Below are 23,602 nucleotides of genomic sequence, written 5' to 3'. Positions count from 1 at the left end.
AGAAAAATCAGGACAAAGATTTAAGAGAAATGAAGAAAACCTGAGAATTATATGGGATGACATGAGAAGAAACCACATAAGACTCATTGGAATTCCAGAACAAGAAGAGATGAGAAAATTGTGGAAGACCTGCTAACAGAAAACTTCCTCCATATCATGAAATAAGAAAAGGTATTTGTCCAAGAAGCTCATAGAACCCCCACACAAGATCCCAAGAGAAAACATGAGGCATATTATAATCAAACTCTCAAAAATTAAAGACAAAAAATTTTGAGAATTGCCCAGGACAAAAGAAATATTACTTACAGTAATCAAACAGGCTGAGCTCCGATTACTCAGCAGAAACCATACAGGAAAGAAGGCAGTGGGACGGCATATATAAAACACTGAAGGAAAAGAATTTCCAACCAAGAATCCTGTATCCAGCCAAATTATCCATCAAATATGAGGGCGAAATCAAGGCATTCTCAGACAAACAGAAATTAAGGGATTTTGTGAAAACCAGACGAACCCTACAAGAAATGCTTAAGGAAGTTCTTCCAATAGCGTGGTAGTTATGTTTGTGTGTCAGCTTGGCTGGGCCTGGTTGAGTGGTTGGGCAGCTGGTGGTAGTTATTCCCCATGATGAGACTGGCAGTCACCTCCACGGTGGGATCTACCACAGGCAGCTGAGTAGCTACCTTTGGAATGTGGTCTGCTTCCTGTATATAAGGAGAAGCCTTGGGAATGGTCTCTAGCCCATGGCACACTTGGACCCTGTGTGTAGCTGTGTCGGTGCTTAGCAGCCTGCTATGCTCTGCTGACCTTGGGACTTACAATGGACTTCAGTTAATGGCCTGCTGTGTGATTTGGTAGCATCGGGACTGTGCCTTTTTACTTGTCAACTTTGGGGTTTCTCAGCCTTCAGCAGCCAGCAGCTGTCTGAGTGAAGAAACGCCTCTAGCTCCAGCGGGCCACGAGCAGGAGGCAGAGCTGGACCCCAAGGTTGAGGAGCTTTCACCCAGCCCTTAGAGCCTGGCACTTTGAACTCGGACTTAAAGCCTCCAAATTTTAAGAATAAACTCCTGTTTGTTAAAGCCATTCAATTTGTGGTATATTCTTGTCAGAGCGGCACTAGGAAACCAGAACAAATAGAGAACCCACACCAGAGATCAACAAAATCAGGATACGTGCCATCAACACTAAAACCAAATCAGAAATAGAAACTCAAAAGAAGACCATAAAACATTGTACTCTAAAAACCAAGGAAGTCAATCAGCACACAACAACAGCAGCTAACCTGTCAGGGAATAAAACTTCTAGGTACAAACTTCCAAATAAAGAGGAAAACAGAACAGTGTCTTCACAGTATACACTGTTCTAAAAATGTGAAGACAAGAATATACTCCAAGGTAACACAGAGAAAATTAGCAATCCCCCGAAGCAAATCCAGAAGGAAGGAAAACATAAGGGTTCAGCAAAGTGGCAGGATGCAAGGTCATCATACAAAAATCAGTTGGATTCCTCTACCAACAAAGAGTCCTGTGATAAAGAAATAAGGGAAACAATATCATTTACTATAGCTACTAAAAAGATAAAATATCTAGGAATATTCTTCACCAGAGACACAAAAGACCTATGGAGAAGGATGTCATGCTTGTTAGGGTGGAGGGTCGACGAAAGAGGGGGAGGCCTTCAACGAGATGGATTGATACGGTGGCTGCGATGATGGGATCAAGTATAGCAGGGATTGTGGGGCTGGTGCGGGATCGGGCAGTGTTTCGTTCTGCTGTGCATGGGGTCACTAAGTCAGAAACGACTCGACAGCACTTAACAGCAACAACAACAACAACATGTTCATTGCAGCACAATTCACTATAGCAAAGAGATAGAAACAACCTAAATGCCCATCAATGGATGAGTGGATAACCAAATTATTGTACATGCACACAATGGAATACTATGCTACGTTGAAGAACGAGGGATACGCGAATCATCTCACAACGTGGATGAACCTGGAGGACGTTATGTTGAGTGAAATAAGTCAATCATAGACAAGTACTGTATGAACCCGTTACTGTAAAAAGACAGAGAAGGGTTTGCTTGGGAAGGGGAACTCACTTAGTAGGTTACTGGGATGGGGAGGGAAGAGGAGCGATTAATTTCAGGCTAGTTGGGACCCACATGCTGACATGGGTGGGGGAGGGATATATGGGAAGGGTCTGTGACCACTATGATAACATTAGGGAATGGGAGAACACCGAATTGTGCACATAAGAGATAGACGACAGATGCTAATACAAACCAATGTGTCCACAATACTGCATTGCCATTAACACCAAACACCAGGCTACAGATAAACACATAAACACTTGAGAGGATCAGATGGGGGTCAGTGAACAGGAGTATACTCTAGACCAAGGATAGATTCAGCGGAGGCTAATCTTGCACAGACACCAGTAATAAAAAAAACACCTGCAGTCCTTACAGAAACAATAGAGGACAGACACAGAGTCATCCCTCACAGACAACCAGACACTATGGGAGAGAGATCCAATAGATCTACCGTCTCAGGACCATAGTACTGGGGGCACCAGACTCAGTTGGCACAACAAAATACATAAAAGCCTTGTTCCGCATCCTACATTGATGAGTAGTAACTGGGCTCTTAAAAGCTTTCAAGCAACCATCTAGGATGCAGCTAATGGTCTCCTACCATCAGAAACAAAGAGAAACTAAAAAAAAAGGGGAGGGTCATTTGGAAGCAATCAGCCCTAGGACACAATGGTCCTCAAGACCAGAAGAACCAGATGGTGCCCAGCTACCAGTGCCAACCACTCAGGAAAGGATCAAATCTGGAGATCCTGGATAGAGTGGGAGGGAAAACGTGGAACAAAATCCAAAAACTCAGTAATGACCAGAATTAATGGCCAGATGAAGTCTGGTGGGACCCCCAATACTATGACCCTGGAATACATTCTGTGCCTGGAATAAAATGCACCCCCAGGGGCTGGCTCTCAGCCCAATAGTTAACAAGATGTACACGCAGACCACGCAACCTAGGATGGCATACCCACATGCTCTATGGTAATGCATCCATTAGAGCAATGGATCATGGGACACCGGAGGACCAACATTCAAATTGAGGAAATTCAGGACAAACAGGAGTGCATGAATTTGGGGGGCACAAGGGGAGGGTTGCAGGGTAGGGAGGGAAGGAGACTGGGTTGTGGTTGGACATGGTGAATGGGGAGTGAAACAATGTGCACAGAGTGTTGAATGTAAAATAAGCTCTTAAAATAAAAAAAAATAAGGTTCCTTTGTTAGTTAAATTTGACAAAGTTAGAAAAGGTATTTTTGTTGTTAAAGACTGACTTGTCAGGAAGTTTACTGTTTTAGTCCTATCTTGTGCCTCCCCAACAGAGGGCATAATACATTCTGCTCTCAGGGGACTGTGGAATGTCTCACAGGATGGGGGCTTGGTGGGATGTACTTTGGACAGTGCCAGAGTGGATGGTGGTTCCCTAAAGTTCCTTGTGCTTTGTATCCACCAGGCCTTTTCTCTGTATGAAGATGAAATCAGTGATTCCAAAGCACAGCTAGCTGCCATTACCTTGATCATTGGTACCTTTGAGAGGATGAAGTGCTTCAGTGAAGAGAATCACGAACCCTTGAGGACTCAGTGTGCGCTTGCTGCATCCAAACTTCTCAAGAAACCTGATCAGGGCCGGGCTGTGAGCACCTGTGCGCATCTCTTCTGGTCTGGCAGAAACACAGACAAAAATGGGGAGGAGGTAAAGTGAGAGGTCATTCTTGACCATGTTACAGGAGAGGGGATAATTAACAGGGGACTGCTGCCATAGCCTGGTGCCTTGGGTGGGGGGACATTTGGAGTACATGGAAATCTGACCAAAAAACTGCTTTGTTTAAAAAAAAAAAATTGAAGTAGACAGTAAATATTGAGAATATCACCCTGTGGTGAAACTTTGACTTTGTGGATATTATAACACAGCAAGTTGATACTGCTGCCTTTTGTTTTGAAGTATAATTACATACTTTCAAAAAAAATGAAGAAAGTTTAAATTTGTTGTGTCCCTTTAAACCGTGAAAGAAGCACTGTAGTGTGTCTGCTTCCTTGTGTGAAAATGGGAAACTAGTGATTCCCTAATCACTTCCATATCCCTCCCACCTCCGCCCTTTTATTTTAGCTTCATGGAGGCAAGAGAGTAATGGAGTGCCTAAAGAAAGCACTGAAAATAGCAAATCAATGCATGGACCCGTCTCTACAAGTGCAGCTTTTTATAGAAATTCTGAACAGATACATCTATTTTTATGAAAAAGAAAATGATGCGGTAAGTGAACAATAGTGAACTAATAATAAGATGTTAGTTATAAGGGCGGAAAAGCGGGCTGTGGTTTCTGTCCTAAATCTAAGGCTTACTCTTTTGCTCTTAAATAAGATATATTCAGCTTTCATTGGCTTTGCTTTCTTCCTTCTCTAAATCATTTCACTGTGTGTGTTACTCTTGCGAGTAGGAATTTGGGGATGTGTATGGGTTGTGCAAACAGTTAGCCTACTCTCCTGCTGACTGAAAAGTTGACAGTTCGAGTCCACTCAGAGCTGCATTGGAAGAAAGGCCTGACAGTCTGCTTACAAAAAATCAGCCATTGAAAACCAGTGGAACACAGTTCTCTGCCATGAGAATTAACTCAATGGCAACTGGTTGGTTGTTGGTTGGATGCGATTTACAATATAGAGTACTCTTACTTAACATAGGTTTGTTTTTCAGTTGGATATTTATAGCTTTGTTCATGGGTCTTTGTGTTATGTGTTAATAGGCTCTTCATATTTGTGTTTTTTTGTCACCTCTCTAAGGGCAGGGATGTCTATATTTATTCATTGCTTCATCATATAGGTGGGTACTTTGTAAAATCTTAATTTGAATAGGTGGGAAAATGAAATTTCCTTTGTCCAGAAACTTAATTTTATGTCCTCACACTTGGTTTTTACATTAGTTTTATGTCCATTTTGCTTTCTGTCAATTTTACATTAGTTTAGTCAGGTTTTCTTGGGAATTTGAATCTGAAAATTTATTTTTACCAGAAAACAAAAAGCACTTTTGCATTCTTGGTGTGTATTGAATGAAACTACTTGCTTGATTGATTAAGAAAGGTGAAAAAGGGTAATAGTTTTATTAAATTATGTATATATACTTTTTTTTTTGTGGTACGTTTGATCATGAAATCATACATACTTTTTTGTAGGTAACAATTCAGGTTTTGAATCAGCTAATCCAGAAGATTCGAGAAGACCTCCCAAACCTTGAGTCCAGTGAAGAAACAGAACAGATTAACAAGCATTTCCACAACACACTGGAGCATTTGCGCTTGAGGAGGGAGTCACCGGAATCTGAGGGGCCAATTTATGAAGGTCTCATCCTCTGAACAGGAGACTGGCTCACATACTTCTTTCCATTACATCCAATAAGGGTTTTATTATGCTAGGTTCCTGTCCATAGACTGTGCCTTTCAGAAACGCTGAGGTAGGTTTCCCTTTTCTTACCTGTCATGTGGTTACCCAGCACCTCCAGACACTCACCTTCAGGACCTTAATAAAGTTATTCACTTCATAAGTGTTCAGGTCTGTCTGACCACCCTGCGTAGCATGACTGATCCATTATTTAAAATTTCCTGTGATTTGTAAAAGAACAAAAAACAAACCACTTATCTCGGCTACTAATGAATCTTTTTCTCCTTTTTTTTTCCCCTCTTCATTGTTGATTGTGTAATTTTTTCATTACTGGGGAGTACTAATCCAAAAGTGTCTGTCTCTTTATTCTCTAGTCCAACTTGAAATTAATTTAGAGGAAAGGAATACTGTATGTGGAATTCAGCTTGGGCTTTTCCCTAAGTGCAAGATGAGGCCATGTGTAATATTTTCTCTAAAACTAGAATATATTAATGCATGTTTGAGAATTTTAAAGCACCATGGTCAAAACCAGAAGCTCTATTTTGCATATTTGGATGCAGCCATCCGTTAAGAACCTATGTTGTCCTCTGGGCATATTTATCAAAATAATTTTGTTCTAAATACTATAAAATAGAAAATTTGTGATCTATATAATTTATGTAAACCTTCAATATTGTAAATTTAGGGAAAAAGGCGTCACACGAGTATGATTTTATGATTTTTTTTTTTTTGCACCAGTAAAACAATAAAGTTGCTATTAACAATTTTGGACATTTTGTTCCTTCCATACTACTTTCATTTATAAAAGGAGCTAGTAGACACCAGAAGAAAAGAAATAATAAAGATTCGAGCAGAAACATAAGGCAGTAGAAAAAATCAGCAAGACTAGAAGTTGCGGACTCCCAGTAAGATGGAGGAATAGGCAGACAAGCGACACAGACCCTCTTCAACAAAGAAAAGAAAATCCAGTTGACAGAGTTACAGAAGATAATCCTAGAGCCCTGATCTTTGAAAGGAACTATGCAGAAGTGGATTAGGCACTAACTAGTGGAAAAAGCTAAACAAAAACAGGGAGTACAGAGACAGTCAGAGGTGCGGACTGTCAGCTACTCTGATGGGACCAACAGCCTGAATATTTCCAAGTGGTGATGGGACCTGAGAATTGACCTAAAGATCAACCTGGTTGCCAAGGGCTGCAGGGATGACTGCGCTGGTGGCCTATGACTAGGAAGGAAACAGCAAGGAGGGAGACAAACTGGGCTGTTGACTTGCTGCTGTCCAGAGGGCACAGCCATTTTGATTGTTACCCGTGGCAGCCATTTTGGATATTTAAAGTGACCGAGGGAGCAGTCATTTTGAATCTTTACAAGTAGCAACCATTTTGGATTCTAAAGTAATAGCATTCTCATTCGGATTCCAGGGACCTAAGAATAGACTTTGTTTGTCAAGGTCAGCAGGGACGTATGAGAGGCTGACAACAAGAAAGGAGACAGGTGGTGAGTGTATAAGTGTTGTCAGCTAGCAAATAGAGGAGCACAGTACCCTGCTTGTGTAGATAACATACAAACGAAAGAAGATGTACATTGTGGGCATGTCACTCCAACATACAATCACCAATTAAATATAAACAAAAACATCACAATGCCTCGGAGACAACAGAGCATCACAGTCCACACAAAGAAGCAAGATAAAGCAGGAGAAACAAGGGACCAGGATGCAGACCCAAAACACATCCCTGAGGAAGATGTAGCACTGGAACTCCCTGATAAGGAATTCAAAAGAATTATATTTAGGTATCTTTAATGAATTGAGAGACAGATCAAGGAAAACACAGAGAACCCTAGAACAATTTCAAAAGACAATGCAAGAATAAAATGACAAAATAAATTAAAAATTAGAAATGATACAAAATCTGCACAAAAATCCAGAAGATTAATATTAAATTTTTAGAAGTAGATAAGACATTGAATGGGCAAAGGAGGAGAATTGAATCAATGGAAGACACAGGGAGATTGAAGGCAAATACCTGAACACTTCTTTGGAAAGGGATAAATCAGAAAAAGATCAAAACAAAATGAAGAAAGCCTAAGGTTCATGTGGGATACTATCAAAAGGAATAACCTACGTGTAATCAGAATTCCAGAACAGGAAGAGAAAAATAAAACCACTGAGAAAATTGTCCAAGATTTGTTGGAAGAGAATTTTCCTGGTATGATGAAAGATGAGCATATTTCCATTCAGGAAGTCCAGTGAACCCCAAAGAGGATAGACATGAAAAGAAAATCACCAAGACATATTACCATCAAACTTACCAAAACCAGAAACAAAGAAAGAATCATGAGAGCAGCACGGGAAAAACAAAAAGTTACCTACAAGGGGCAACCAATAAGACTAAGCTTGGATTTCTCAACAGAAACCGTGCAGGTGAGAAGACAACGGGATGGTATATATAAAACCCTGAAAGAGAAAAATTTCCAACCAAGAATTATGTACCCAGCAAAATTGTCCCTCAAATATGGTGAAATTAGGACATTTCCAGATAAGCAGAAATTAAGGAATTTGTTAAAACCAGACCATCCTTATAAGAGATGCTAAAGGCAGACCTTTGGACGGAGAAGCAACAACAGCCAACAACAACTGACCATTAACACACATGATAATATAACCCAGAAACCAACCCAGCTATGGAAGTATCCAAAGTAAATAAGCCTACAAGATTGTAAACAGGGAATTGGAGACACCAATTGACAAATGAGGACAACTACAAACCAAAAAGATGGAAAAAACTGTGTTGTTACAGAACTTCTAGATGGTAGGGAACAACTACAACATAGAACAGACTCCTAAACTTGAGAAGAAAACTATAAATCACAGGGTACTTCAAAGAAAAATGATAAACCTTTGCATCAAAAAAGAGGACCGGCATAAATACTCAGCAAATACTAAAACAATAGCAATGAAGGAAGTGATAACACGATTCATGAACAAAACTAGCTCAGCATAGAAAATTATATGGAACAAAGAAATCGACACCAAGAGAAAGCACAAAACAAAAATGACAGCAACAAATTCGTATTTGCCAATAATTACATATCTGACAAGGGACTTATTTCTGAGATTTATAGTGGAAGAGTGGATGACCAAACTACGGTACATACACATAATGGAATGCTATGCAGCACTAAAGAATAGTGTAGAGTCTGCAAAACACCACATAATATGGATGAACTTGGAGGACATAATGGTGAGTGACATAAGTCAATCACAGAAGGACAAATAAAGTATTAGTTCGTCGTTGTGGAGTGTCAAGGAAAGATTTATATATGGAGGGAAACTTTCTTTGTTGGTTGCCAGGGGAAGGGAGGAAACACTGGGGAAAAAAGAGCATTGACCCATGTCAAGAAAAATAAAGAATAGAAGTTGCTTCTTTGAAAAGATTAATAAAGTAACCACTGGCCAACTTAAAAAAGGAAAAGGATAAGATGCAAATAATACAACTAAGAAATGAAATGGGCAATATCACAACAGAACCAACTGAAATAAAAGGATAGTATCAGGATACTATGAAGAACTGTACTTTCAACAGATTTGAAAGCCTAGAAGAAATGGACAGATTTCTAGAAACACACTACTTACCTAAACTAACACAAACAGAAAATTTGAACAGGTCAAAAGGAACTAGTAGAATCCCTATAGAGTAGAAGTTCTCCACACCTACCATCTGCCCGTCCAATGACAGATCTGTAGCATATGTTAAGTTTTAAAAGAACAAATGTTTGCAATGCTTCAGTGTTGTTTTAGGTGGTGTTGAGTGACTTCTGACTTGGTGACCCAATGTACAGCAGAACGAAATGCTGATGTGCCTTGTGCCATCCTCACAGTTGTTGCTGTTTGCACCCATTGTTGCAGCCACTGTGTCAGTCCATCTTGTTGAAGATCATCCCCTTTTTCACTGACCACCTGTTTTACCAAGGATGATGTCTTTTTCCAGGGACTTACACTTCTGATAATATGTCCAAAGTATGTGAGACGAATATTCTTGCTTCCACGAAGCATTCAGGCTGTACTTTTTCCAGGACAGATTTGTTCGTTCTTCTGGCAGTCCATGGTATATTCTATATTCTTCCAACACTATAATTCAAATTCATAAATACTTCAGTCTCCCTTATTTATAATCCAACTTTTGCATGCATACGAGACAATTGAAAATACTATGGCTTGGGTCAGGTGCACTGTAGTCCTCAAGGTTACATCTTTCCTTTTTAACACTTTAAAGAATATGTCATTTGTTTTCTTGACGGCTGCTTCTGTGGGCGTTGATTGTGAATCCAAGTAAAGTGCAGTCCTGACAGATCCATTTATCATGATGTTGCTTACTGGTTGTGAGGATTTTTGTTTTCTTTGTGTTGAGGTAATCCATACCGAAGGCTGTAGTCTGTTAATCTTCATCAGTAGGTGCTTCAGGTCTCACTTTCAGCAAGCAAGGTTGTGTTATCTGCATATTGTAGGTTGTTAATGAGTTTTTCTCCAATCCTAATTCCATGTTCTACATGTAGTCCAGCTTCTCTGAGTATTTGTGCAACGTACAGATTGAGTAAGTATGGCAAAAGTTTACAACTCTGATACATGCCTCTTCTGATTCTAAACCACACAGTATCCCTTTGTTTTCATTGAATTCAGAGTTTGTACCATTAAACTATTATCAAGCATGCCAAGCTATTCTTGGTACCTCAGTCCAGCAAACTCTTTCTCTTCTCTGAAAGTCTTAATTTACCATGTAAAGCTGGTTATAGATTTGAGGTTGGCATGTCCGTTTTATTCACGTTTGATGAGATACGGCTGAAAATGTGGAATTTGAAAATTCAAATTCATGGAGGGGAGAGTCAGAGATAAAACAATAACTGTACAGGGTGTAAACTATTTCACATCTTCTAGGTTTGATGAGAAGAGACCAGATTTAAAAATTATACCAAAGCTCTGCTAAGAGGCATAACTTAAGAGCATCTTTATCGAACAAAAATTGAGCATCTACTATATACCAGACACAATTAGACTCTGAATATAAAGATGTATAAGAAATGGTCCCTAGCTTGAAGAATTTTAATCTGATGTGAAGTAAGTCTAGCAGTTACACAATATGATAAAGGTAAGCCCAGGAGAACACAGAGGAGGGGCTTTCAGGAGTTGGGCATTAGGAAAGCCTGGAGAGGATTGTATGAATTTTCACAGGACTTCACCATAAATCTTTGTAGCTTGGGAAGGTTAATGCTTGACCTGAGTCTTCATGTTTAACATAATTATCACTCAAAAGAGTAGTGCAACACCTGTGGCTTCCAGCCAAGCAATAGACAGGCATACTAGTTGAGCATTTACCTGAGGTAGATACACTCTGTGGAGAGAACAAACGAGAGAAAGAAGTCTGCTCAGGCACAGGGAGACAGCTCAGGGGGTAGGAGTGCATGGAGGGATGGACACAGGGAAGCAGTAGCTATCGGGAGGAAGTGGGAGAGGAGATGTTGCATTGTGCTAAATTGTGGTCAATGTCATGAGACAAAGTGTATGTGATCTGCTGTATGGAAAGTGTATTTGCTCTGTAAATTTTCACCCAATCACAATAAAAAAATTAAAAAAATAAAAAAGTAGTGCAAGGACTGAAACTAGTTAAACTAACCATCTGTAATGAGATAAATACAACAAATTGAGCACCTAATGTAAGCATTTAGAAACTGTTAATAGCAACTTGAAAGTAATTTTATGTCTGCTGAATCTAATTATGAAAGATTTGAGCTTATATTTTTGTGTTTGCTCTCCCTCATTCCAGTAATTTTTATTGTATGGTGAAATCTGAAAGCGGGAACTGTATAAGACTGCCTTGTTTTTCTAGTCTTGCAGTTTTTCCACCTTTGACAGGGTACTTACTGTCTTACCACTTTTCTGTCACTCCCTATTAGTGGAAAATAAAATTTGAGTTTTTCTTCTCTGACAGGGTTCTGGCTTTTGCAGGTTTTACTGTATCTTACAAAAAATATAAGACCTTGAGATTGAGAAGTGCTCTGGTGGCATAGTGCCTAAGGCACTTGACTGCTAACCAGAAGGCTGGCGGTTCAAATCCACCAGCCACTCCTTGGAAGGAAGATTGAGCAGTCTGCTTCTATAGTGATACTGCCTTGGAAACCCAAGGAGGGGTCCCTATGGGTTGGAGACAACAGCACATAACGATGACAACAGGAGATTGCTGGGGGTGGGGGCGGCTTCACAGATGGATAGAAACACTGACCCAGAGAGGGCAAACTTCAGAGAATGCTGAATGGCACTGAACTCAAAGACTGAGAGATAGTCATGGACAAGATACATCTTGGCAGGTGGTTGGGGTGGATGACCCTCTCTCACTCTGAGATGTCTGCTGGGTTAGGACATTCCTGCCCTCCCTTTCTGTATTGTCCTGTGATTTGTAGAGTCTAGGTGATGGCAGCTTCACCTGGAAACTCATGCTTCCAGCAGGTCCTCAAGCCATTAGGCTGGTAGCCATAGGTTAATGGAAAAGGATTACCCAATGCATTAAGGGCCCTGGCTAGGTTGTAGGCTGATTTCATCAGTGTACCTAAAAGCTAAAATTTCACTTGCGCAGACATCTAGAGTACTTTGAAGGAGAATAATGAATGAGTGTAGTACATGTGCACGCTCAGAGACATTGAGAAATACCGTGACACACACAAGGAATAAATGTACTATCAAAGAAATTGAGGGCTCTCAAAGTCTTGATTTTGGAGGGTTCTATTACACTTGCTCTCACTCTGAGAAAATAATGGAATATGTTCATATAGAATGGAATTGAAAGGATTTCCCAACAGAATTGACTGATGATGGGAACTCCAGACCACATACTGTGAGTGAAAGGTGCTGGGTGAGGAGATCACTCTGAGGAAAACAGCTTTCCATGCTTCCATAAAAAGCTGGAACTATAAATGCTGTTTGATCTAGCAATCTCACTATTAGGTATACATCCTAGAGAAATAAGAGCCATGACTTGAACAGATATATGCACACCCATGTCCATGGCAGCACTTTTCACAGTAGCAAAAAGATGGAAAAAAATGCCCATCAATGGAGGAATGGATTGATAAACTATGGGACGTACACACAGTGGAATACTACACAATGTTAAAGAGCAATGATGAGTCTGGGAAAGATACCATGGGTGAACTTAGAGTCCATTGTGCTCAGTGAAGTTTGTCAATCACAAAAGGACAAGTACTCTATAAGACCACTATTGTAAAAAATCAAGGAAAAGGTTTCACACACTATATATTCTTTGGTGGTTACCAGAGGTGGATGTGGAAGAGGGTAAACCAGTAACCAGAGGGTAGACACATTAACTTGAGTGAAAGAAAAGCAAGCGGCTTTGTTTGCTGGGATTGGCCCTTTGAGAATGTCCTGGGATGGTCAGCAGACACTGATTCAGCTGCCAGTGTCTAGGCATTTGCTGCACACTTGGGTTACTTAGAGCAGTGACCTAGCCTAGTTTTGATTAAAGACAAGTTTCCTGGCTTGTGGAAATTTGAAAGTAATTTGGAAGTGCACTGGGATGGAGCTGTTCACTTCTCTAGGCTACTTCACAATGTGCCAACAAAATTGAGTCCAAGCTTCCAAAATCTCTGGAGGAAGGCTGCATTTTCTCTTATCACTCATGGCCGTGTTTAGCCATACATAGGTCTTCCTTCTGGCCCAGTAAAGTCTTAGGTTGTCTTAAATCCACGTTCACTTTTGTCTCCAGCAGAGCCAAGGGTAAATAACACCCTCTGGAGGCTTCGTGGTGGTTGTGTATAATCTCTTGCAGTTGGCATTTGAAAGAAGAACATTCATCTGGTGTGTTATTTTGCAAGTAGGTTCTTCTTTCAAGCCTTGTTGTCTTTAATTATATACACAAAGGCAATGGAATATGCTCACAGAATAAGCAAAATAGTTGAAACCTATTTAAAACGTTATTCATCAAAGAATAAAGTGGGTGCTGTGATGGGCCAAGGTTACACAACGTGTAGGTGGCTAAACCCTGCTTTTCAGAGTCCTGGACCAGACTAGAAAGTACCACTGGGAATGGACCCTCACCCTCGTGGTTGCTCATGCAAATGCTGAGGCAGCTCCACACTCAGAAGCAGGGACCCTTCTCACCCAGCACTGGCCTGGGTTATTGGTGACATTGATGAGACTTTTTCTGGGTGGAGTAATGGGAGGATGTCATCTCTTAGTAGGTTGAGTGTATGGGCAATGAGGAAGTGGTAGCACTGAGATAGCCACACTCCCTCTCCTTGCTGCTAAAGGTGGGGCCTTGGCTGAATTTACTTCAGGGGAAGGTGAATACCCAGCCTCCATGCCTGCTTTCTGAGACGGTCTTCTTTGGCTCTCTCTCTGGGTTGGGATCATGATCCCATGTCCACTGTTGACTCCAGATTCCGGTATATTTTGTCTAAAAACTGACCATGTTCCTCCCTGGTACTGTATTTTTAAGAATCGTTAGAGGACACTCATTTTTACAAGGAGCTGGTTAAGAAACACATGAAGAGTGAATAAGAGACTGCAAAGGGTGGTGAAAGAGGTCCAGAATGAACGTTAGCTTTGAGTCAACCACTAGTTCTGTGTGGCTCAAACCAAAAACCAAGCTCTCTGCTTTCAAGTTGGATCTGACTCACAGCGACCCCTCCTTGGGTTTCCGAGGCAGTATCACTACGGAAGAAGATTGTCCAGCCTTCCTTCCAAGGAGTGGTTGGGGGGTTTGAACCGCCAGCCTTCTGGCTAGCAGCAAATGCCTCGGGCACTACACCACCAGAGCTCCCCTGTGTGGCTCAGGACATAACAAAAATAAAGCAGGAGTATACTGTCCATGGTGCTGATCCACGTTGTGTCCTGGAGGCAGAAGCACCCTTGGGAAGCTTGTGAGCTCACACTCTTCTGTGCCTGTCTTCCACCTTAGGCGGGTTTCTGACTTTCTCTTGGCCTTAGAGTCTAACTGGATGGCTTCTCTATTGAACACCTCTTATTTGCCTTCTGAGTATCCAATGCACTTCTGATTAGGGGGTTGTTAGGTGTCTTGGAGTCTATTCTGACTCATTAGCGACCCCATGTGACAATGTAGAGCTGCTACATATAACTTTCTAGGCTGTTCAGACCCAACAGCGGCTCCTTAGAAGAAATACGTGGCAGTCTGCTTCCGTAAAGATCTTGACCTTAGAAACGCTATTGAGCAGTTCCACTCTGTCCTATAGGGTCGTTATGAGTCGGAATTGACTTGACGGCCGCACGTTTAATCTGTATGAAAGGAGATTGCCAGGTCTTTCTCCCACAGAGCCACTGGGTGGGGTTGAGCTGCCAGCCTTTTGGTCAGCAGCTGAACACTTAACCATTACACCGCCAGGGCTCCTCTTCTGATTTTTCCTTTTGGGAACTATTTTCTCCTACTCTCTGTCCATATAGTTGGGATGTTGTTGTTGTTGTTGTTTTGTGCCGTCGAGTCGGCCCCAATTCATAGCAACCCCTCCTTGGGTTTCCGAGGCAGTATCACTATGGAAGTAGGATTGTCCAACCTTCCTTCCGAGGAGTGGCTGGTGGGTTGGAACCACCAGCCGTCTGGTTAGCGGGCAAGTGTCTTAGCCACTATGCTACCAGAGAGTTTTCTAAAGTGGCCGCACCAACAGTGTATGAGGGAGGGTTACATTTTCTTCACATCTTGCCCAACACTTATTACAGTCTTACTGATTGTAGACATCCTAGTGGGTGTGAAGTGGTACCTCACTGTGGTTTGATTAGCATTTTTCAAATGACTAATGATATTGAACATCTTGTTATGCTCATTAACCATCATCTCTGGTGAAATATTTATTCAAATCTTTTGCCCATTCTTAAATTGACTTTGTCTTCTTTTTGAGTTGTAAATGTTCTTTATACTCTAGATTTAAGACCTTTATCAGATATATGATTGGCAAAGATTGAGAGATGAGATTTTAAATCTAGAAGCTAGAAGTTACCTATTTCTTCATGTCCATATGGGCTTTGGTATAATCTGGAAATGGATAAAATCTGCTGTCAACTCTCATGCCTTGTGGACTTAGGCCTTCCTTCCAAGCCTTATTTTCCTCCCCCACCCCCTCCCAAATTAGGCCCTTACAAGCAACAGAAACCAACTCTGGCTAAGTTAAGGAAAAGGGAATTTGTTGGAAGGACTTCTAGAGCTATTAGTCAAGCAAAGTTTTGGTCACATGTCCACTCCTGGTCGTGCCAGAGTGGGAAAGGGAAAGGATCTGGTAACTCTTCCTCATTGTAGGTTTGTTGCATGTTATCAAGTTGATTCTGTCTCATGGTGACCTTATAGAAAGAGTAGAGCTGCCTTATAAGGTTTCCTAGGCTGTAATCTTTTGGAGCAGATGACCAGGTCTTTTCTTCCATGGAGTGTTGGGTGGGTTTGAACCATTGACCTTGAGTTAGCAGCCAAGCTCTTAACCATTGCACCACTAGGACTCTTTGAGTGTATAGTAAGGTCCTTGATTTATTCTCCTACCAAGAGTCCACACAGTGGAGAAGAGCTCATTCCTAAAAGGAAACAATATACTGTTAAATGGTGACAGTTGATTCTGAGTAGCCATAAGTATCCACTATACAAGTTCTCATCAGAGGCATGTTGGGACTTCTGAATAATAAGTCTAACTAATAAGCCATATGTTCTAAAGAATGCTGACACTAGGGTTAAGATGAAGTACTATTTCTGAAGCACATTTCTCTTGTACTGGAGTTTCTGAAAACAATAAATATTTATGGAATTTGAAGAAAACTCAATACATAGAATCAATGAACAGAGACCAGGAGAGAAAATTTCCACTCAATGTAAGTGTGGAATTTCTGGTAGAACTTCCCACTGATAAAATGATCTTTCCTCAAGGCAAGAGAGTCTCCAGTATTGGAGGTGTACAGGCCAAAGCTACATGGCCCTAACTCTGGCCTATTGCAACAAGGTGTCTACAGTGTGGTGAATCGCTTAATATTGTCCTTCTAGCCTTAGTCCTCCATTTTGTATGTATTGTAAATCCCTGTCTCTGTGCCTGTTTAGGGTGTGATGTATCTTGGGTCCCACTTTGCTGGAGGGTGAGACTGAAGTCACCACCGTTAGTTTCCTTGAAGGTATGTATGTGAATATGCTGGCAAAGTTCCCACTCTCACTCTGGATCCTGCATCTGGTTTGTCATCATCTCATCCCATGTTCTTGGGACTTGAGATATTATTCAGTCATCTGACCTGCCAATTTGGGTTCATTGGCCTCTGCAACCACATGAGTGAGGAGATACTCTAGACTGACACCTGACCCATGGATTTGGGACTTGCCAGCCTCCACTGCCTGTGCGCCATTTCCTTGGCAGTTTATGAGTTCTGTGAGATGTTATTGTGAAATATAGAACCCTAAGATGGCAGGGAGAATACTGAGGGGAGAAGGAGTTGGTGTTAGAGATGATGGAGTGGTGCAGCAGTATGGAAAAGTTGGATTTTGGGGCCATCTTTAACCTTTACCTCATAGGGACCAGGCTTATGCTGATCCTCCTGAAAGAAATTATTTGAGTTTCTAACTCATACTGACACCCATTGGGTTTCCAAGGCTGTAAATCTTTACAGAAATAGGTTGCCTCATCTTCCTCCTGCAGAGCAGCTGGATTTGAATTACAGCTGGATTTGAATCGCCAACCTTGGGGTTAGTAGCCTTATCCACTACATCACCACGCTCCTTGAGCAATATGCATAGAAATTGTTAAATGGGAAAATAATTTGCTGTGTAAGCTTTCACCAAAACTACTATAAAATAAAAAAGAAAAATGAAACAAGTGTGCCAGAGGTGACTGGAATCTCAGCTCCAAAGCTTCTGCCAGCGCAGGGAAATTAGTCACACTGAGCCCTCGTTTCTACATTTATAAGAGGAGGAAGTAATAGAGCAATGATTTCCAAACTTGGCTGCACCATGAATCACTGGGGGTCTTTAAAAAATACTGATGCCTCATTCCCACCCCCAGACATTCTGATTTAATTGATGTATTAGTGTCCTAGGGTTGCCATAGCAAATGGCCACAAACTTCGTGGCTTGAAACAACAGAAATGTAACACCTCACAGTTGTGGAAGCTGGAAGTCTGAGTTCAGGATGTCAGGGCCATACCCTCACCGAAGGCTCTAGGAGGAAGACCCTTCCTGATCTGGTCCAGCTCTGGGAGCCCCCAGTGTTTTTTGGCTTGTGGCAGCACAACTCCGTTCTCTGCCTTTGTCATCATGTGGCATTCTTCCCTGTGTGTCCCTTTGCTTTTTATAAGGACATCAGGCAGTTTGGATTAGAGCTCACCCTGATCCAGTATGACCTCATGTTAAGTAGTTGTATCTGCAAAGACCGTATTTGCAAATAAGGTCACACACACACACACACACACACATACACATGTACCAGAGGTTAACACTTCAACTTACCTTTTGGGAGACACAGCTCAACCCGTAACAGTTGATACAAAGTGTGGGTGAACATTGGAAACTGTAAAAGCACCCCAGGTAATTCTAATGTGCAGTCAAGTTTTGAAACTACTGTCATGGAGGTTGGTTGTAAGGATTATATGCGAGAACCTGTGCAAAGCTGTCGGCATGGTCTACCAGCTTAGGCAAAGGTAGCTGTTGGGAATGAAGAGGTGGTTTCATGTTTGGCACAAAGACTTCCCAAAAGCACAGGCATAAAGTGAAGTGAAGCTGGGAGCTCTGGTAGCATAGTGGCTAAGACACTTGCCTGCTAACCAGACGGCTGGTGGTTCAAACCCCCCAGCCACTCCTCAGAAGGAAGGTTGGGCAATCCTACTTCCGTAGTGATACTGCCTCGGAAACCCAAGGAGGGGTCGCTATGAGTCAGGGCTGACTCGACGGCACATAACAACAACAAAGTGAAGCTGTCTTTTTGAAGGGGACATCAGGAGGCTGAGTGGTGAGGGGTGGACCTCTCTGTCTCTTTACACCTAGATGTGTCTTCCAGAGAGCATCAGTTCTATTTCCATATGAATTACCTGCTCCTAGATCTTCCCGGCAGCCCCCTTGCCCTGGTGGTTGTTGTTATGTGCCATCCAGTCAGACCTGACTCATAGCGACCCCTCCTTGGGTTTCTGAGGCGTTATCACTATGGAAGTAGGTTGCCCAACCTTCCTTCTGAGGAGGGGCTGGTGGGTTGGAACCACAAGCCTTCTGGTTAGCAGTTAAGTGCCGTAGACACTACGCTACCAGAGCTCCTCCTTGCCCTGGAGAGCTAGCTAAACTTGGCTAAACCTCATAATCCACAGGCCTTGGAAGCTCCAAACCCTCTCCCCAGTTTCTGTGAAGGTCCTCCTGTCCCTCCTGCCTCCATGCCAGGGGGATGGGCCACTTCTAATTCATATCACACCTGCTGGATGCAAAATGAGCCTTTTCACCAGTTTTCAGGGTAAAACTATTCCCACCAGGCATTTTATGATTTTATGAGTTTACTGGATTCCACTGGGAGTCCCTGGGTGATGCGAATGGTTAACATGTTCAGCTGCCAACCGGATGATTGGAGGTGTGAATCTACCCAGAGGCCCCTTGGAAGAAAGGCCTCCGACTCTCATTCTGAAAACTCAATCACTGGAAACCAAGGGAGCACAGCTCTGCTGTGACTCCCGCGGAGTCGCCATGAGTTGGAAACAGATTCCCCAGCAACTGGTTAAGCGGTTAGATTCTACTGAAGATTTGAGGGTCACACGGGTTGGACAGACACATCCTGAGCCTGCCCCCTCCTCAGCCTCATGGGTGTGTCTCTCTCTTCTCTGCCATACAAAACACCCCAGCAAAACAAATTTCCTCCCTTGGTCTCATACACAAAGCCATGGGGAAATAGGTTCTCTTCTTATATGCTGTGTCAAAGTATAAACAGGACAAACATGTTTGGGAGCAATTTTGCAATATTGATTTAAGTTTGAAAAACACCTACCATTTAGCCCAGCTATTCCACCTCTGAGAATTTTCCTACAGAGAGATTCCTACACACATGAAAGGACATAATTACACGAGATTACTCAAACAATTAGAAACAATCAGAAGTGTTCAACAGCACAGAAGTGTTTCATTATGTACTGTGATAAGACCTGGCCTTTGAATGAATGAATAAGGAGGCTTGTGAACTAATAGGGAATGATTTCGAAGAGCCATTAAGTGAAAAGAGCAAACTGCAGGCTTTATTGTTGCTGTTAGATGCCGTACAACAGTACGAAACGCTGCCCGGTCCTATGCCAGCCTCACAGTCTTTGCTGTACCTGAGCCCATCGTTGCAGCCACTGTGTTAGCACATATTTGCTTGTCTATGCATAAAAGATCACTAGGAGCATTCAAAATAAAATAGCATTAGTTGTTTGTGAGGAGGGAAACTGAATGGCTGTGGGGTGGAGAAGGACAGGGACATTTTTACTGTATATATATACACACACATATAATTTTCTCTTTTAAAATTTGGAACCCTGCCGTTTATTATTTATTCAAAAATTAAATTGTGACTAATAACAACAAAATAGACTTAGCACAGTGCCTGGCACATGTAGGTATTCAATACATGGTAGCTTATTAATACTACTCTTGTTATGGGCTTAAAAGACCTAATCTAATTTGGAGTCAGGTAAGAAAATCAAAGACAATAATGATAGAAGAATGTTGTTGAGGGAAAGGTTGTTCTCTGAGGTTTTTGCTCTTTCAGAAGGGCAATTGGGCACAGATTTTGACTTTGGCATTTGAGGTGGAAATACTGTTTTCTTAAAGCTTATTCCTAAGTCATTTAAAGTGACATTCTGGGCAGTATCTGCCCATCACAGTGAAATGAGTGCCACCTGCCTGATGGAGTATGCAGAAAGAAAGGCAGCATAATACAGCATAAGAGCCAGAGGAAACTGCTGGGCATGAGAAGATTGCAATTTGATGTGGCTCAATATTTGATTACAAGAGACCCTTCAGTTGCCATAGAAACAAAACCACCTCTCTGAAAAAGACACTGATGGGCCAGGCAGGCATACATCTTAAAAAAGGAGGAAAAAAAAAAAAAAAGACTAAATTAAAATGATAGCACAGTATAGCAACGAATGCTTGTGAAATTGCACTTTCTGGATGGATAAATGAGGGAAGCAGGAAAATAACAGGTTGCATAAAATGCAGACACTAATCCAGGCTGATTGATACAGCCTCCAAATGAAAATAAAATGGTATCCGAATCTCTGGGATTCTTCCTTTGTAATCAGACCATAGACACTGATTTCTTCTAGGATTGTGGAGAAGTGGGCCATCTTGTTGGCTGGGAGGTAGATAAGACTGGATAATGTGGGGGCAGTGCAGAGAGAGATACAGAGAGGGAAAGACAGAGAGGAAGAGACAGAGAGGGAGAGAGATGCAGTGAGAGAGATGGAGGAAAGGAAGAGAGGAAAGAGAGGAGGGGAGAAGAGAAGAGAAGGAAGAGAGAAAGAGAAAGAAACAGGAAAGTGAGAGAGACAGAGGTTGCCAGTAATAGAGCAGACACTGGGTGAGAGAGCAGTTCAATCTGGCAACTGTACCAAGCAGTTTGGAAAAGGTATACTCAGTGTTAAGGTTGTGTGTCAACTTGGCTGGGCCATGATTCTCTGGCTTGGCAGTTACGATGTAATCATCCTCCATGATGAGATCTGATATAATGTAATCACATCCATGATGAGATCTGCTATGAGCAGCCAATCAGTTGAAAGGAATTTCTTCAAGGGGTGTGGCCTGCTTTTACTGTACATGGACGTTCTGGTAAAGCTCTTGGGCTTTCTGCTTCATCTGGATCCTGCATCTGGCTCATCATCATGTAGCCTCTGGTTCTTGGGAACTGAGCCAGTGCTTTACTATATTGCCTGTCAATCTTGAGAGTCATTCGCCTCTGCAGCCTGTAGCCAGTAGCCTGCCATCTGACCTGCCTATTTTGAGTACGACAGAACCTACAGCAACTTGAGTCAGGAGAAGCCTCCATCTTGATGTTTGACCCGTGAACTTGGGAAGTTGGCAGCTTCTACAACCACACAAGTCATTTCCTTCAGAAAACTTCTCTATACACTTCTCTATATAAGCTTCACTGGTTTTTCTTCTCTAGAGAACCCGGCCTAAGATATTTGCTACTGAGAGTGGTTCTGTTGTTGTTGTTATGTGCCATCGAGTCGGACCTGACTCATAGTGACCCCTCCTTGGGTTTCCGAGGCGGTATCACTACAGAAGTAGATTGCCCAACCTTCCTTTCGAGAGTGGTTCTAGGGAAACAAAATTGTAAAAATGACTTCTCTTAATTGGTTGTAAAAAAAAAAAAAAATGCAGAACAAAATACAGAATCATAACAAATACCAGACTTACTGGTGGAACCCCTGAGACTAGGGCCCTTAAACACACTTTAAGCCTGGAACTGAATCACCCCTGTGGCTCAATTTTCAACCAAATGATAGACAGGCCTATAAGGTGAACAGTAACACCAAGAAGGTATGCACTCATTAGAATAATCAAGCTACCAGATCAAAAGGGCAGTATTAACCCTGACATAAAGCTCAGAAGACAGGAAGGGATAGGAAGGAAATATGAAGGGAAATGTAAACCCAGAAAGGAAGTGGAGGAGTGCTGTTACATTGTGGGGATCGCAGTCAGGGTCACAAAACAAAATGTCTGTGAACTGTTGAATGGAAAATCAATTTTCTTTGTAAACTTTCACCCAAACCACAATGAAAACAACAGAGAAAAGTTTGTTGATCGAATATTTTACATGAATGTATTTATATTTTCCTTATAGTAAAATTAAAAACCAATTTTAAAAAGCAGATGAAATATAGCTGCTCCAGGAGGAAAAGAGAGAGTGCAAAGCCTGCATCCCTTCTCCACCTTATTCATTCCTGGGACTTCTCCGGGCTTCTTGGAGCTGAGTTTGAATAACACTCATTTAGTCCAAACTCTTCATTTTTTAGTTGGGGAAATGGAGGCCCAGGAAGGTGACATGACTAGTCTAAAGCTTGCAGTTTTACTTTCGTTTAAGAACAGACAAAACCCAATGAAAACCCAAGAAGAATCCAGAACTTCCTTCCATTGCCCTGAACCTGCATTCTCACCCCCAACCCCTCCCAGAGGAGACTGATTGCCTTGGTAACAGACCTGTTTGAATCAAATATGAACATGTGAACAGAGTGAAGGTTAATCACCTGTTGATCAATAGCAAAGACGGAATTATGGGGAGACTGTGCTAATTGCATCTATGAACTCAGGGTCTCAGGAGTGGAGAAAGCAGTGCCTATCCCCCTGACAGTTTGGAGGAGAGTGTGGTTCCTTGGCTGCCCCACCAACCCCCAGCAGCTCTTGCAGAGTGACAGAAATGAAAATCAGGACATCCCCCACCACATACACACAGTCAACTGTCAGTCAACTGGCAATTCTTTTTTTTTTTTTTTTTTTTTTTTTTTGTCAGATGTCAGACATGTATTTACTTATTAACTTTTTATTGTGATTTGGGTGAAGGTTTACAGAGCAAATCAGTTTTCTATTCAACAATTCATACACGTTTTGTTTCATGCCATTGATTACAATCCCCACAATGTAACATCACTCATCTCACTTCCTCTCTGTGTTTCACATTTCCATTTGCCCTCCTTTCCTATCCCTTCCTGCCTTCTGAAATTCGTCCTTGGGCAATGATGCAGTTTTGCTCTCAAATGATTGGTTGTTCTAAGGAGTGCATACCTCCCAGGTGTTATTGTTCACCTTATAGACCTGTCTATTGTTTGGTTGAAATTTGAGCCATGGGGGTGAGTTCAAGTGCAGGCTTAAGGGTGACGAAGGGCCATAGTCTCAGGAGTTCCACTAGTTCTGTCTGATAAGTGCCTGTTTTGTTTGTTTGTTTGTTTTATGATTTTGTGTTTTGTTCCACATTTTTCTCCCACTTTATCCAAGACCTTCTAATGGGATCCCTTTCAGACAGGTTGATAGCTGTAGTCAGGCACCATCTAGTTCTTCTGGTCTTATGGTCATGGATACTGAAGTTCGTGTAATCTACTAGTCCTTTGGATTAATTGTTTCCATGTGTGTTTGATTTTCTTCACTTTTTTGCTCTGGACAGAGAG

At 41.8% G+C, this 23,602-nt stretch overlaps 1 protein-coding gene across 1 annotated transcript in view; it reads left to right on the top strand.

Moving 5' to 3' along the window:
* The window catches only part of VPS35 (VPS35 retromer complex component), a 35,041-nt gene extending 29,617 nt beyond the window's left edge, over positions 1-5,424 (top strand). The window contains exons 15-17 of the mRNA XM_042781716.1: positions 3,534-3,773; positions 4,188-4,331; positions 5,245-5,424. Of these exons, the coding sequence (XP_042637650.1) occupies positions 3,534-3,773; positions 4,188-4,331; positions 5,245-5,424 (564 nt within the window). The remainder of the gene's footprint in view (positions 1-3,533; positions 3,774-4,187; positions 4,332-5,244) is intronic.
* Positions 5,425-23,602: the final 18,178 nt, after the last annotated feature.

The sequence above is a fragment of the Orycteropus afer genome, unplaced genomic scaffold, assembly GCF_000298275.1.
Source record: "Orycteropus afer afer isolate SDZICR_OR568_19922 unplaced genomic scaffold, OryAfe1.0 scaffold00009, whole genome shotgun sequence".
In the NCBI taxonomy this organism is placed as follows: Eukaryota; Metazoa; Chordata; class Mammalia; order Tubulidentata; family Orycteropodidae; genus Orycteropus; species Orycteropus afer.
This window is presented reverse-complemented; position numbering and strand designations above follow the sequence as displayed.